At 46.5% G+C, this 16,155-nt stretch overlaps 1 protein-coding gene across 1 annotated transcript in view; it reads left to right on the forward strand.

The window, feature by feature from the left end:
- The first annotated feature begins 2,508 nt into the window (after positions 1 to 2,508).
- PDPN (podoplanin) overlaps positions 2,509 to 16,155 on the forward strand; it is a 34,750-nt gene continuing 21,103 nt past the window's right edge. Inside the window, exon 1 of the mRNA XM_020875599.2 lies at positions 2,509 to 2,867. Within this exon, the coding sequence (XP_020731258.2) occupies positions 2,801 to 2,867 (67 nt within the window). The 5' untranslated portion in view covers positions 2,509 to 2,800. The remainder of the gene's footprint in view (positions 2,868 to 16,155) is intronic.

Consider the following 16,155-nt stretch of genomic DNA (forward strand, 5'->3'; position numbering starts at 1 on the left):
AATGGATATTATCAGTGTTCTTAGTGCAAAGGGTATCTTGAGGTTAAAAGAGATAATTCCTAAGGTCCTAGAGTTCCTGGTTAAATGTTAGCGTTATCTCACCAATTACCACTCTAAGAGTTCAAGCTGTTTCACAAGAATGTAGGAATCTGGGGCTTTCCTGGTGGCTCAGTGGTAAAGAATCTGCCTGCCAATGCAGAAGACGTAGATATGATCCCTGATCCAGGAAGATCCAGGCAGGCTGGTTCAAAATTGGTTCAAAAAGAATGTCAAGGGTGTATATTGTCACTCTGTTTATTTAGCTTCTATGCAGAGTACATCATGTGAAATGCCAGGCTGGATGAAGCACAAGCTGGAATCAAGATTGCCGGGAGAAATATTAATAACCTCAGATATGCAGATGACACCACAGTATGGCAGAAAGTGAAGAACTAAAGAGCCTCTTGACGAAAGTGAAAGAAGAGAGTGAAAAAGCTGGCTTAAAACTCAACATTCAGAAAACTAAGATCATGGCATACGGTCCCATCACTTCATGACAAATAGATGGGGAAACAATGGAAACAGTGACAGATTTTATTTTGGGGGGCTCTAAAATCACTGCAGATGGTGACTATAGCCATGAAATTAAAAGACGCTTGCTCCTAGGAAGAAAAGTTATGACCAACCTAGACAACATATTAAAAAGCAGAGATATTATTTTGCAAACAAAGGTCCATCCAGTCAAAGCTATGGTTTTTCCAGTAGTCAAGTTATGGATGTGAGAGTTGGACTATAAAGAAAGCTGAGCACTGAAGAATTGATGCTTTTGAACTGTGGTGTTGGAGAAGACTCTTGAGAGTCCCCGGACTGTAAGGAGATCAAATCAGTCAATCCTAAAGGAAATCAGTTCTAAATATGAATATTCATTGGCAGGACTGATGCTGAAGCTGAAACTCCAATACTTTGGCCACCTGATGCAAAGAGCCCACTCATTGGAAAAGACCCTGATACTGGGAAAGAGTGGGGGCAGAAGGGGAGGACAGAGGCTGAGACGGTTGGATGGCATCACCGACTCAATGGCCACGAGTTTGAGCAAGCTCCGAGAGGTGGTGATGGACAGGGAGGCCTGGAGTGCTGCAGGCCCTGGACGTCAGAGTCGGACACGACTGAGTGACTGAACTGAAATGAATGCAATGACACCAGTAAAATGCCTGAACATGATGGGGAAGTTAGTTCAGAAATTACCCTATCTACAGTTTTGTCTTTACGTTTCCAACCCCTGCGCTCTCCAGGGTCTCTTCCTCTCCTTATTTCAGGTGTCAGCGCCCAACTGAGAGCCCCAGGACAAGAATTCACCTGGGAGATTGTTAGAAATTCAGAATTTCCCCAGGAAGCTTTACAACATTCTAACAGCGATTGCCTGGGTCGCGGGTGTTTGAGAAGGGCTGCGGGGGGGCTCTGTTTACTAAACATCCTTGGGTTTTTGCATAAGGAATTCCCTAAGGGTCTGATTACAATCTCCCCGTGTAATTCTTATGACAAAGTAAATTTGGAATCTAGGGATTCGCCTTCCCCTAAGGATCCGGAAAACAATTTTTCACCCTAGGATGGAGATTTGGGGCATTCATCTTCTGGCTTTTTGTTTAATGGAGTTTATGGCATCTGGGAGTGGACCACCTTTCCAAGCCTCCACTTAGGAGAAAAATGAAGATTTAATTCCAAGAGTTCAAAAGGAAATAAAACAAATTCTCTTCTTGTTGCTAACATCCAGTACCTGAGATCAGAACCAGTAAAATGGGGATTAGGGGGCCAAGGTCCGGGATTAGAAGGGACGAGCCCCAGCTGGAAGTGCCCACAGGTTGGTGACCTGGTGGGTCCCTTTGACACCCTTGGGCTGTGGCGCCCCACCGACTGACTGCGCGGGTCTGTCCTGGGCCCCAGCCCCGCAGCGCTGTAACCAAAGTGGGGAGAGGCTGGATCGCGCGCTCAGCGTTTTCCCCACAACTGCCGAATCCCAAGAGCCTGCCAAGCTCCCAGCCAGCTCTCTAGGGATGCACCCCCGGGTCCGTACGCCAGCCAGAGCCCGCCCGCTCCCAGCCCCCAGACAAGGGCGCAATTTACCAGTGGGAACCGCCTCTGGCCCACCCATAGGAGGACGCCGCTTTTTTTTTTTTTTTTAATGCCATCAAATTCAATATTTACAAGAACAATCCCATGCTTGGTGCTAAAATGACTGGCCACACAAGAAACAGTTTACTTCTTATAAGAAGAAAAACCTACGCTTGTGCCTTACTCTTTTAGAGAGAGAGAATAATAAATACAGTTTAAAAATTACCCCCCAAAATCGCTTTTTGCACGCGCCCCCTTTCCCTCTAGTCGGGGAACAAATAGTAGTCAACTTTGCCAGGGACCCATCGGCGGGTCCTAGCAGCCCCCGCAGCTGTGGCCTTGTAACTTTAAACCTGGCCTGAGGTCATCGTTTTCGCGCTGGCCAAACGCAGGCAGGGGGCGGTCCTAGCGAACCCGAGACTGGGACCACCTTAGCCCGCGGACTGTCCCCGCCCTCGCCCTCGTCGGGAGAGATAAATGCTGACTCCGATCCGAAAGTTCCCAACTGCAAAGTTTGCTCCGCCTGCTGCTATTGAGAGCGAAGGAACTTGGGGACCCCTCCCGCGCTGGGACTTTTGCTCCCCGTTTTCCAGGCCCCACTCTCGCGCTCCATCAAGGGAAGGCCCCTGGCTACGGAGCTTTTTCATCTTTCCCGCAGCCCAGAAACTAGCTGCTCGGCCCCGCACCCCAAAGAACAAGTCAGCTAAGAAAAATGTGGAAGGTGCCAGTTCTGTTCTTCATTTTGGGAAGCGCATCGTTCTGGGTCCTGGCAGAAGGAGGTAAGGCCAGCGGGCGGAGCTCCCCGAGCAGCTAGCTGGTGGGGACGAGCGAGCCGGGACTTGCGGGTTTCCGGGGCCTGGAATGTGAGGTTGCCTGGGGGAGCAGAGGGGAGCTGGCAATGTGTGCGCGCCGGAGTCTGGAGGGCCCGGGAGAAGAAGAGACGACGGCTTAGCGGGTGCCAGGTCCCAGGCAAAGAGCTGAGTGGGGTGCCAGGGAAAGACCCCGAATCCACAGGTAGCAGGTGGGGAGCAGAGGGTCCCTCGGGGGCGACCCGCCTCCTGCCAACCCTTGCTGGCTCCCAAGAGACAGAGAGAAGGCTCGCAGCCAGGCGCCTTCCACTGGCGGCGCTCGGATTTTCTCCAGGGCTGTGTATTGGAGGCATGCTGTTGGCCTCAGAAGTACTGGCCCCATGGAATCGTGAGGGTCGGGAATGAGGGTGGGATATCCCTGCGCAGCAACGGCCTCCCTCTGGGGGCTGCCAGTCTGTAAGACAGCACGTTGGATACACCCAGGACCCCATCAGTGGGGATTCGTTATCCTCTGTAGAGAGGATAGTGTGTGGGGATAAGGACCGCACTGGAGGGTCCTGATTGCAGAAGGGAGTGGCCCATTATTAACACTGATGTTTAAGTTCCTTTGGGGCCACGTGTGGAACTTGGCCAACAGTGTTAATGACCGCGTGTTGGTGACTCCTTAGACCTTCACTTCTCTAGGTCTGAGAATGGGGACGCTGCTTGCCCATCACTCGCATATCTCCTCCTTCTTCCCTCTTCTTGCCTTTTTGTCCTCTTGCCCCTTGTTGCTGTGTTGGTAGCCTCCAGTCACATGGATCAGTGTTTTCTTTTTCTTGGGTCTTTATTTTGATCTGTTTCCACAGTAGAATATAAACTCCTGTGGACACAGCTGTGTCTTCACCTTGATCCCCAGGGCCAAACAATATCCAGCCCTTAGTAGTTGCTCACTGAATATTGGTTGAAGGCATTGTAAGCTAACTAGGGATCTTTGGAGCTGAAGGTTGAGGAAATGAAACTCTTTTACATTTTCCAAATTGAGGATGGAGGTAGGCCTGGAGCCAGAGGAATCCTGCCTGAAGGGAGGGGCTTGAAGGAGGCCTCCGCACAAAGACGGTAATACCTAGCTCCAGGCCGGTGAGTGGTTCAGGGTGTGTTTCCCTGTGCGGCGCTGCTTCGTGGAGACTGAGGCGCTGTCTGTGCTGTGCGTGCGTGTGTGCTCACTTGTGTCCAACTGTTTTGTCAGCCCATGGACTGTAGCCCAGCAGGCTCCTCTGTCCATGGGATTTCCCAGGCAAGAATACTGGAGCAGGTTGCCATTTCCTCCTCAGGGATCTTCCGGACTCGGGGATTGAACCCGGGGGATCTCGTGTATCTCCTGCATTGGCAGGCGGATTCTTTACCCCTGTGCCATCTGGGTGGGAAGCCCTATTTTGCTGGGTGGCGAGCTATTCATGGCGGTCCTATCTTTGGAACTTCTCTCTTCAGAGCGACATACATGGCTCTGCATTTCAGTTACATTTCCTTTCTGGCCAGACTATGCAAATGACACCATTTTGTGCTCAGCAGGGCAAGATGTGGGAGGCCCCCCCAAACTGAGCCTTGTCCTAGCTCTGCTCAGGAAACAGGGCCACTGGGTGGCATCCCCTCCCCTCCCCCAGCCTCCCCCACTCCCCTGCAACCCCCTTGCCCCGGGGAAGAGTTTAGCTGTAATTATCTTTAAGCCAATTCTGAATATCAAAGGTACTCCTAAAAAGAAGTAATAAAAAAAAAAATCTTCGGGGCTGAAAAACCAGCCACTTCTAGTAATAGCAACTCGATTGGGAAAGACTGAAGCACCCTGGCCCCCTCCCCAGGGGCTGTGTGTTAATGCAGAGTTACTGGGCTGCTGGCGAAGAGTTGAGGCCCAGGAGGGGTTTTGTCTGAGGATAATGAGCAAGGCAACTTGAATATGGATGAATAACTTCTTTGAGCTGAGCTATTGTGGGCTCTAGTTGGGGAGCTGAGCTAGGGGTAATTATGGTGATGAATTTTACTATCCTTCTCTTAGGAGTCTACTCCCTACTGGGCTTCCCTCTTCTAAAGTTATAATCTGGTTCATTTGTACAATCTGGTCCTCTGGCTTGAGATGTCCTCTGGGTCTCTTGAGATGTTAGTGGATTTAAAGGAGCTCGGTGGTCCACACATCTGGCATTTTCCTCCACCGTCAGGCCCCACCTTCACTCTGAACTTTCATCCAAGACACGTATAGGGGCCGCTCCTGTTTATTTCGTGAAATTCTGCAGGCCTCTGCTTGCTGAAAACCCACATGTGCTTTTTTCCCGGACCAGTCCACCCAGGATTAATCATGCGATGAACAAATTTCCCTGTGCTTTTCCCAAAACTCTTGCCAGTTTCAGAGGCTTGGAAATCTTCACGAGTTGCTAAGAGTTTTGTTGCACTTAAGGTATCTCAGGTCTGTTAGAGCCTTCTCGAGGGAGGCTCTGATGACACTGGCATGTGAGATCCAAGATAGCATTTAATATAGAAAAGCACATTTCTAAAAAGTATCCTAGCCTGAGAAGGCTAAACTGGGACATGGCAAGAGGGAGGAACCCAGGCTGATCAGAGGTACGTGGCGGCTGCCCCCCACCCCACCGCCCCCTCACCCCCACCCTCAGGCCTCTGAAATGAGTGACCAGTGAGTAAGTCTATACCAAGAATTACAAGGACCCCAAACCTTGGCATGAAGGTGGATGGTGTGACCGAATGGGAGGGACACTACCTCTGTCCCATTCCCATCCCCCTCCACATGCCAGGAATGTCACGGTTCCCTCATTAAGTCATCATGCATCCTTAAATTATACATTACCATCTTCAGAATAGGCCAGAAGTGAAATTCCAAAAATGGGCCTAGCTCCAAACCTCAAAGCTTTTCTTTTTTTTTTTTCAACCTGCATTACACATTGGGGGAAAAAGAAAGGTTGAACTTGAAATTAAAGGTTGAACTTGAAATTAAATGTTAACCTTGCTTTAAACTCCTTAAACATGAAAACAAAAATTTTTCAAGGTATAAAAATTCTTTACATTTAATACTTACCGTAATATTCCTTTTAGAATGAAGATGTCAGGTACGTTAAAATAGGATTTGTTCATGCATTCCCCAAATAGAAACTCAGCATCTCCTGATATACTGGATATGAAATTCTAAGCACTTTTGGGGAAGGCACACCTAACATAAAGCATTGCACTTCAGTCCTTACCAGCAAAACGATGAACGTGTGCTTTAAATTCCACTGGCTTATCTGAATATTTGTCATATTTCTGGCTTCCAAGAACAGGCGTGCCAGGTTACAGCTTGTGGAGATATTATGGGGGAGGATGTTGAGAGGGGAGAGGCTCATGTAGCTGGCAGTACCCTTGTGAGACTTGAAGAAGTTAAATCAACTCCTGTAAGGCTCTCCAAGGACCCTCCCACTCCTTGGGTATTCCAAAGAAATACTCGGTGAGAGTGTTTTGTTGGAAGAGAATCAAATGAGTGGGGTCATCGGGTGGGCTACAGAGATAAATCTTGGGATTCCCACAGGGGTAAGCAAGAGAGATAAAAACACCTTTAAAAAAATTAAATATTTGTTTTCTGGCTGCGCTGGGTCCGTTTCTGGACCCTGATTGCTGGACTAGACTTTTCTCTAGTTGAGGTGAGACGAGGGCTACTCTCTAGTTAACGGTGCGCAGGCTCCTGATTGCAGTGGCTTCTCTTGTGAGCACGGGCTGTAAGGTGAGCAGGCTTCAGCAGTTGAAACACGTGGGCTCATTAGTCGCAGCCCCCCTGGCTCAAAGGTTGTGGTGTACGGGCTTAGTCGCTCTGTGGCATGTGGGACTTCCCAGATCAGGGATGGAACCCATGTCTCCTGCGTTAGCGAGCTGGTTCATTACCACTGAGCCACCAGGAAGGCCCTGAAAGCACCTTTTGATTGGAGTTCTGAATGCTTTCCCTACTGATTTCTTAAAACCTTGGGGGAAAGGGAAGTGATGGGGCATTGTATCTGAGGGTTATGAAATGGAGCCAGGTTAGGGAGCAACTGGAATTCTGCCACCTTCATCCAAGGCAGGAAACTGAGGTGACTGTCTTCCTTCCCTCGAGACTCAGCCCAGCGCCCACCAGCCCGCCTGCTCCTGGCGGCTAGTCCCGGGCAAGCATTCCCTGGAGCTTCGATGGATGGGTTTTCCCGATTTTCCACCTGGCCCCGTGCCTTTGCCTCAGGAACTGCCCGGAGGAGATGGCTTTAATCCTCTGAGGGAAATTTGTAGATCTGGCCGCTTCATATGCCTGCTTGTCTGAGGAGCTGCACGCTGAGATTGTCAGGGCAACACTAATTTTATGTGGGGGCGGGGAACCCCACAAAACACAAAAACAACAAATTTAGTAATTGGATAATCACCTTTCCGGAAGGTAGCCTCTGTCCAGAGGGTCAGGGTTCCAGACAGTAAAGAGAGAATGTCACTGAGGCCTGGGGGAATGGGAACAATTGTCACTTACATTTGTAGCAGATAGGGAAGGGCCTCTAGAAGATGCGTCAACATTCCTGATGAGAGTATTTCCGTTAACTCATCACAATGTCTTCATCTGGGTGTTGAGACATGACTTACTTAAGCAAAATGGTGATCCAATGAATGGTATCCTGCCTGGAGGAGTTTGTCTGCCTAGAATCTAGACAGGGAGGGGAAAGGAGTAAGGACTAGATGATGTGAAACTTGTCCCACCTGAGGAGTGCTTTAGTTACATATTTACTGAGTAACTTCTTTGTGAGTCAGGCAAGGTATCCTTGCTAATGGCTACTGTAAGGTGTCCTGTCTGTGGTTGAAGGGCTTCTGGTCTCAGTCCAAGTGCCCCAGGACCGTTCTGTCACAGTCTGGAAATGTACTCTGCCCACGTGTCCCTAGTCTTTGTTCTGTGTGCACCAGACAGCATTTCAGGTATTTCACTCTTGAGATGGGCATGCCTGGGATAACAAATGTGGATAGAGACCACTGAAGAACTATTTCACTTTCTAGATAAGCTATTTGAATTCCTGGCCTCTTAAGAGCATGGCTAGGGTGAAAGGGTTTCATCTGATCTAGATCACCCTATAAGATTTTTTTTTTCATTAATTTTTATTAGTTGGAGGCTAATTACTTTACAATATTGTAGTGGTTTTTGCCATACATTGACATGAATCAGCCATGGATTTACATGTGTTCCCCATCCCAATCCCCCCTCCCTTTAAATATCTGAATCTGTATAACTAAATGAACTAGATTCTGGATATGTGGTGTTCACAGCAGTAACAATATGTTAGCTTGAAATGTGGAAGTGTTGCTCAGTCATGTCTGGCTCTTTATGACCCCATGGACTGGAGCCCACCAGACTCCTCTGTCCATGGGATTTCCCAGGCAAGAATACTGGAGTGGGTAGCCCTTCCCTTCTCCAGCAGAATCTTTCCAACCCAGAGATCAAACCCTGCATTGCAGGCAGATTCTTTACCATCTGAGCCATCAGGAAAGCCCAGTAACCAGATGTTATTGTTGTTCAGTTGCCCAGGTATGTCTAACTCTTTGAGACCCATGGACTGCAGCACACCAGGCCTCCCTGTCTCTCAACATCTCGGGAGTTTGCCCAAGTCCATATTTATTGCATTGGTGATACTGTCCAGCCATCTCATCCTCTGATACCCTTTTCTCCTTCTGCCCTCGATCTTTCCCAGCATCAGGGATTTTTCCAATGAGTCATCTGTTCGCATCAGATGACCAAAATACTGGTCAGCTTTAGCATCAGTCCTTCCAGTGAGTATTCAGGGTTGATCTCCCTCAAGATTGACTGGTTTAATGTCCTTGCTGTCCAAGGGACTATCAGGAGTCTTCTCCAGCACACAGTTTGAAGACATCATTCCTTTGGTGTTCTGCCTGCTTTACCAACCAGCTTTCACAACCATATGTGACCAGTGGGAAGACTATAGCCTGACTATTCAGATCTTTGTTGGCAGAGTGACGTCTGTGCTTTTCAACACACCATCTAGGTTTGTCATCACTTTCTTGCCCAAAAGCACCCATCTTCCGATTTCATGGCTGCAGTCACCGTCTGCATTGGTTTTGGACCCAAGAAGAGGAAATCTGTCACTACTTCCACCTTTTCCCCGCTTCTGTTTGCTATGCAATAATGAGGCCGGATGCCGTATCTTAGGTGTTTTTTGTTTTTTTTTTAATGTATTTAGTCTTAAGCCTGCTCTTTCATTCTCCTCCTTTACCTTCATCAAGAAGCTATTTCCTCTTCACTTTCTGCCATTAGAGTGATATTATCCACATACCTGAGGTTGTTGATGTTTCTCCCTTCTCTCTTAACTCATGAGGATGAGCTTATAACTCATCCACCCCAGCATTTCTCATCGTGTGCACAGCGTATAGGTTAAACAAACAGGGTGACAGCAGACAGCCCTGTAGTACTCCTTTCTCCATCTTGAACCAATCAGTCGTTCCATACAGGGGTCTAACTAGGGAACTACACCATAATCTGTATAATAACAGCTCGTATGTGTGTGTGTCCTGGGCTCAGTTGTGTCCCGCTCTTTGGGACTCCATGAACTATAGTCTGCCAGGTTCCTCTGTTCATGGAATTTTCCAGGCAAGAGTACTGGAGTGGGTTGTCATTTCCTCCTCCAGTGGATCTTCCTGACTCAGGGATCAAACCTGCCTCTCTTGTGTCTCCTGCTTGGCAGGCAGATTCTTTATCACTGCCTCACCTAGGAAGTCAGTGCTTAGTGTCAAGCACTTTCCAAGCCCTATTTCATTTAATCCACCCAACATAACTTGAAGACAGGAACTATTTGTATTTTATAGATGGGTAAAGAGGCTCAGAGAGGTTCAGTAACTTACACGCAGACACAGAGCTAGTAAATGACAGTGGTGAGACTTGTCTCCAGGCAGCCCAACCCCAGAACCCACATCTCTATACATTCACACAACAGCCAGCTATTCTTAGATTGAGGCTGCCAAGGTCTCTCAGAGATGTCAGCCGGTTGATTTCTTCAAGCAACTTTCACAGTTATTTGTTAGATATGTAATTTGGATTGAAGAACTAGACTGATACTGGGGTACCTAGTAAAAGGACATAATCCCTGTCCCCTCAAGCGTTTATAGAGCACATATGTTAATAAGAACTTAGAAAGTTAGAGTTAGAAAGGAGTCACACATGGTATTGCAGTTCACACAGAGAGGCAAGGCAGATGTGTGTGGCATATACAGATAAGAACAGGAAAGGTGGTGTAAAATGGCATGTCCTGGGTGACACACAGCATTACCAGATGCAGGTTTGGAGATTCTTGTGGGCCTTGGAAACTGGAAAAACCCTTCAGGGGAGGATGGGACTTGATCATGGCTATGAAAAATGGTGGGGTTGGTTGGACAGGGTGGTAGGGAAGGGCATTCTAGGCAGGAAAGAGTGCTCAAGCAAATGCACAGAAATTAGAACAATCTGGAGTTTGTGTGGGAAAAGGTATGGGCATCCAGGGCTGGGAAAAGCCATGGAGGCTGGCTGGAGTCAAGGGTGTCAAGTTGGGGAGTAGCAGGAAATCTGTTTTTCTGTAGGTAATTGTCAAATGGGAGCAGAGTGGGCCATGAATAGTGGCTGTGGCGAGGGGGGGCGGGTAATGTAGTGATAAGGGTACCACATGGGATTGAATCTAGTTTATAGGGGCCTGTACCAGTGTTCTTGCCTGGAGAATCCCAGGGATGGGGTCACACAGAGTCAGACACGACTGAAGTGACTTAGCAGTAGCAGTAACAGTCTGGGGGGAAAGGGAGAATCAGGAGGTCAAGAGACTAAGTGTAATGACAACACACGGGAGAATGAGATCACATTTGGGGGAATAAGAGCCAGCAAGACTTACAACACAGTATTTCCAGGTTTCTTATTTTTTGGCTGTGCTGGGTTTCCCTTGCTGCACGCAGGCTTTCTCTAATTGTGTCGATCGGGAGTGACTCTGTTGTAATGCACGGGCTTCTCATTGCTCTTGTTACAGAGCATGGACTAAGCACAGGCTTAGTTGCTCCACAATATGTGGGATCTTCCCGGACCAGGGATCAAACCCATGTCTCCCACACTGGTAGGCGGATTCTTATTCTCTGCCACCAAGGATCCTCCAGGTTTCTTATTATTCTTTCCTCATTTCCTCATTTTCCTCTAATCTAATCTGCTCTCTGTCTTTATGAGTTTGCTTATTTTAGATATTTCATATAAATGTCATCATATAGTATGTGGTGCTTTGTGTCTGGTTTCTTTTACTTAGCATGGTGTTTTCAAGGTTCATGCATTTGTAGCATGAGTCTGAATTTCATTCCTTTTTATAGATGAATAATACTCCATGGTGTGGCTAATACTGCATTTTGCTTATCTGTTCATCCATGGATGGACATTTGAGTTGTTTCCACTTTGGGGTTATTATGAATAATGCTGCTATAAACATTCATGTACAAGTCTTTGTATGGGCATATGTTTCCATTTCTCTCAAGGATACACCTAGGAATAGAATTACTGGGTCAAATGGTAGCTCAGGTACTTCCCTGGTAGTTCAGATGGCTGGTAGCTCAACTGGTAAAGAATCCACCTGCAATGCAGGAGACCCCAGTTTGATTCCTGGGCTAGAAAGATTCCCTGGAGAACAGATAGGCTACCTACGCCAGTATTCTTGGCTGGAGAATTCCATGCACAGAGGAGCCTGACTGGCTACAGTCCATGGGGACACAAAGAGTAGGACATGACTGAGCAACTTTCACTTTTACATGGTAGCTCTGGGCTTTCCAGGTGGCTCAGTGGTAAAAGAATCCTGCAATTCAGGAAACATGGGTTCGATCCCTGGATCTGGAAGATCCCCTGGAGGAGGAAATGGCAACCCACTCCAGTATTCTTGCCTGGAAAATCCCATGGACAGAGGAGCCTGACAGGCTATAGTCCAAATGGTTGCAGAGTCAGACACGACTGAGTGACTGTGCGCGTGAGTGCACACACACACACACACACACACACACACACACACACAGAGTAGCTCTTTAACTCTTTGTTGTTGTTCAGTCGCTCAGTCACGTCCCACTCTTTGCGACCTCATGGACTGCAGCACCCCAGGCTCCTCTGTCCTTCACCATCTCCCTGGAGTTTGCTCAAACTCATGTCCATTGGGTCAGTGATGCCATCCAGCCATCTCATCCTCTGTCGTCCTCTTCTCCTGCCTTCAGTCTTTCCCAGCATCAGGGTCTTTTCTAATGAGTTTGGCTCTTTGCATCAGGTGGCCAAAATATTGGAGCTTCAGCTTCAGTTTCAGTCCTTCCAATGAATATTCAGGCCTGATTTCCTTTAGGATTGACTGGTTTGATCTCCTTGCTGGTCAAGGGACTCCCAAGAGTCTTCTTCAGCACCACAGTTCTAAGGCATCAATTCTTCGGTCATCAATTAACTTTTGAGGAACTGCCAAACTGTTTTCCAAAGTGGTTCCATTTTACATTCCTACCAACAATGCAGAAAGTTCCAATTTCTCTACATCCTTGCCAAATCTTGTTATTTTCCATTTGGTTGAGTGATTTGTTTGTTTTTTTAAAAATTGTAGATATCCTAATGGGTATGAAGTGGTATCTAATTATAATTTTGATTTGCATGGCCCTAATGTTCAGTGACATTGTACAGCTTTTCATGTGCTTAAAGACCATTTATATATCTTCTTTGAAGAAATATCTGGGAGAGCGAGCCGGCGGTGGTTCGATGGTGTAATGAAGAAGTATCTAATCTTGTTTTCTCAAGATTGATTGATCAATTGATTGAATAGTCATTTTTTATTGTTTAATTCTCTATGTATTAATATTTTGGGTACTAGACCTTTATCAGACATAAAAATTGTGAGCATTCCTCCCATTCTGTGAGTTGGCTTTTAAATCTCTTGATAGCATCCACTGAAGCACAAATTTTAAAAACTGTTGAAGTCCAATTTATCTACTTTTTCTTTTGTTGCCTCTACTGTTGGTGTTTTATCTAGGAAGCCATTGCCTAATCCAAGGTCACTAAGATTTACTTTTATATATTCTTCCAACAGTTGTACAGTTTTAGCTCTTACCTTGAGGTCTTTGATTCATTTGAAATTAATTTTAATGAATTAATCGTGGTATGAAATAGAGGTCCAACTCCATTTTTTTGCATGAAGAAGGCCAGTTGTCCCAATACCATTTGGTTGAAAAGATGATTCTTTCCACTGAATTATCTTGACACCTTTGTCAAAATTGATTGCCCATAACACATGCACCCCAGTGTTCATTGCAGAACTATTTACAATAACCAGTACGTGGAAGCAACCTAGATGTCCATCGACAGATGAATGGATAAAGTTGTAGAATATATATATATATGATGGAATATTACTCAGCCAAAAAATGAATGAATTTGAGTCAGTTCTAGTGAGGTGAGTGAACCTCGGTCATATTATTCAGAGTGAAATAAGTCAGAGAAAAACAAATATCATTTAATAATGCCTATGTTGGAAATCTAGAAAAATGGTACTGATGAACCCATTTGCAGGGCAGGAATGAAGATTCAGACCTGTAGTCTATAGAGAATAGACTTGTAGACACAATGGGAGAAAGAGAGGATGGGACAAATTGAGAGAGTAGCAGTGAAACATGTAATTGCCGTATGTGAAATAGATAGCTAGTTGGAAGTAGCTGTATAACATGGGGGGCTTAACCCAGTGCTCTTTGACAATCCAGAGGGTTGGGATGGGGGGTTGGTGGGAGGGAGGATCAAGAAAGTCGGGACTTATCTATACTTAGGACTGATTCACGTTGTCCTATAGCAGAAGCCAACACAACATTGTAAAGCAATTATGCTCCAGTTAAAAATGAATTTAAAAAATCACTTTCCCAGAAATGTGTGGGTTTATTTCTGGACTCTCAATTCTATTCGATTGGCTTATACATCTATCTTGATGCCAGTACCACATGGTGCTGACTACAGTAGTAGTACTTACTCTTTGTAGTAAGTTTTGAAATTGAGAAGTGTTAGTCCGCCTCTTTTTTCTTTTTCAAATCGCTCTGGTTCTTCTTATCACTGTATTTTAATTGTCTGATGTGTATCTCTCACTCCTTAGGGAAGAGAGGAGGACCCATCTTATTCAGCACTTAAAAGAACATGTGGTTGGTAAAAACACTTGGCAGGAGGAAGAGGGAAGAAACCCAGCCTTTTGGCAGGAACGACAAGAAGGCAGGTGATAGAAATCAGATTGGAGGGATGAGAGATAAGGAACCAATTTGATGAGAAAGAATAGTAAGTTATGCACTCTCTTACAGACACAGTGAGTTGGAGGTAATATTAAGACATGTAGTCTGATGCAACTGATGGGTTCCTGGGGAGAAACTCAGCTAAAACGGCACAGAAATAATAAACCCCACTTTGCTGCCTGAATTCCCTATTCATCAGAACAAGGGGAGAAAAATGGCAAAAAGGGTCAGAAGAGATCCCCTCTAACTAAGAATATTATTTTTAAAAAATTTTACCGAAGCACACTTCAAACTCTCAAACCAGGCTTCGGACCAAGGCCAAGGGCAGTCAGTGGAAACACAGCTACATCCTGTAGGTTCCTGGAGGGCCTCATCCTCCTGGGCTCACAGCTGAGCTGTCTGCAAGCTGTATGCGTGGATGGTGAGGTCAGAGCCAAAGGGGCTTCTCTTTTCACTCTTGCGAAATCAGGGCCCGCTCAGCCCTGCATGAATCAGAAGCTCAGTTTCCGAGCAGATGGTGAGGGTTTCCCAACACAGTTGAGATGCAGTGTTCCAGGCCAGCACTTCTAAAGCCGGCCTTAGTCATTTGATTATTCAAGTATTAATAACTAAGCGGTTCTCTCTAAGAGAGGTGGCCTCCTGGCCAGGTTCCAGAAAAGTTATACAAGAGTGTTGATTCCAGCCTACAGCACTATGGACTCATTTCCTCTTTTACTGAGAACGTTCTGCTTTTGGTCAAGAGAGAGACCTCCCCTCAGGTTGAGTAATCTTGATTGAGGTTGTAACTAACAACCTCGAGTTTTCACATTTGAAGAGAGGTCCTGAGTCCTGTTTGCAGTTGGTGTGAGTGGGTAACTTGATTCATTCTCCTCTGTCCTAAAAAGTGTAAATACTCATTCATTCATTCAGCTATCAGAGACTGCTAGCAGGGAGAAATGCAGAGTTATCAAGAGCCTGGTGCTAAGAAAGACTGAAGGCAAACGGAGAAGATGGCAGCAAGGATGAGATGGTTGGATAGCATCACCAACTCAACGGACATGTTTGAGCAAACTCCGGGAGATGGTGAAGGACAAAGGAGCCTGGCGTGCTGCAGTCTGTGGATAAAATAAAAACAGCTAGTGGGAAGTTGTTGTATAACACAGGGAGCTCATGAGTTGAGTTTACATGAATTAAGCTTGCAAGGAGTTAGACATGACTTAGTGACTGAACAACAACAGCAACACCAGTTTAGAGGAGGGTACTTCCTCCTGACACCTTGGGGGGGGGAGTGGTCTCTGAGGAAAGAGATGTTTCTTTCACCTGGGCCATGAAGAGTATGTGGGGTCTGGATGGGCAGTGGGGGAGGAAAATCAGTGGAGCTGGGGAAAAGTGACCAACACACATGAGGGCTGTGTTACACAGTGGTCAGAGCCGGGGATTTCTCTGGAGTCTGACAGATCCTGCTGTGTAACCCCTGCATCACCCCTTGCTGACTACGTGGGTGACTTACTCTCAGCCCCACCATCCTCATTTACAAAATAAGGATGATGTTAGTTATTCAAGGCTTTTGTGAAGATCAAGAGAGAGTGCTTGGTACAAATGTTTGCTCGCCATTATTAAAATATCTGGGGCTTCCCTGGTGGTTCAGTGGTAAAGGATCCACCTGCAAAGGCAGGAGACAGAGTTCGATCCTTAGATCGGAAAGATCCCCCAGTGAATGGAATGGCAACCCACTCCAGTATTCTTGCCTGGAAAACCCCATGGACAGAGGAGCCTGGTGGTCTACAAAGAGTCGGACACAACTGAGCAACTAAACAACAAGAATTAAACTAATTCCTCGTGGATAGCCATGGGATTAACTGGGAAGATTGGTAAAGTTTACACAGTAGGTCTCAATTCCTTTCCCTCCATCGAAGGGGAAAGAATGGATGTGGTTAGAGACCTATCCTACGGGCTGTGAGTCACCTGCTGGTGACTTGGCATGAGTCCTTCCTGCTGAAGTGTGAAACAGGAGTCCCCAGCCATCACC

This window comes from Odocoileus virginianus, chromosome 11, assembly GCF_023699985.2.
Source record: "Odocoileus virginianus isolate 20LAN1187 ecotype Illinois chromosome 11, Ovbor_1.2, whole genome shotgun sequence".
NCBI lineage: Eukaryota > Metazoa > Chordata > Mammalia > Artiodactyla > Cervidae > Odocoileus > Odocoileus virginianus.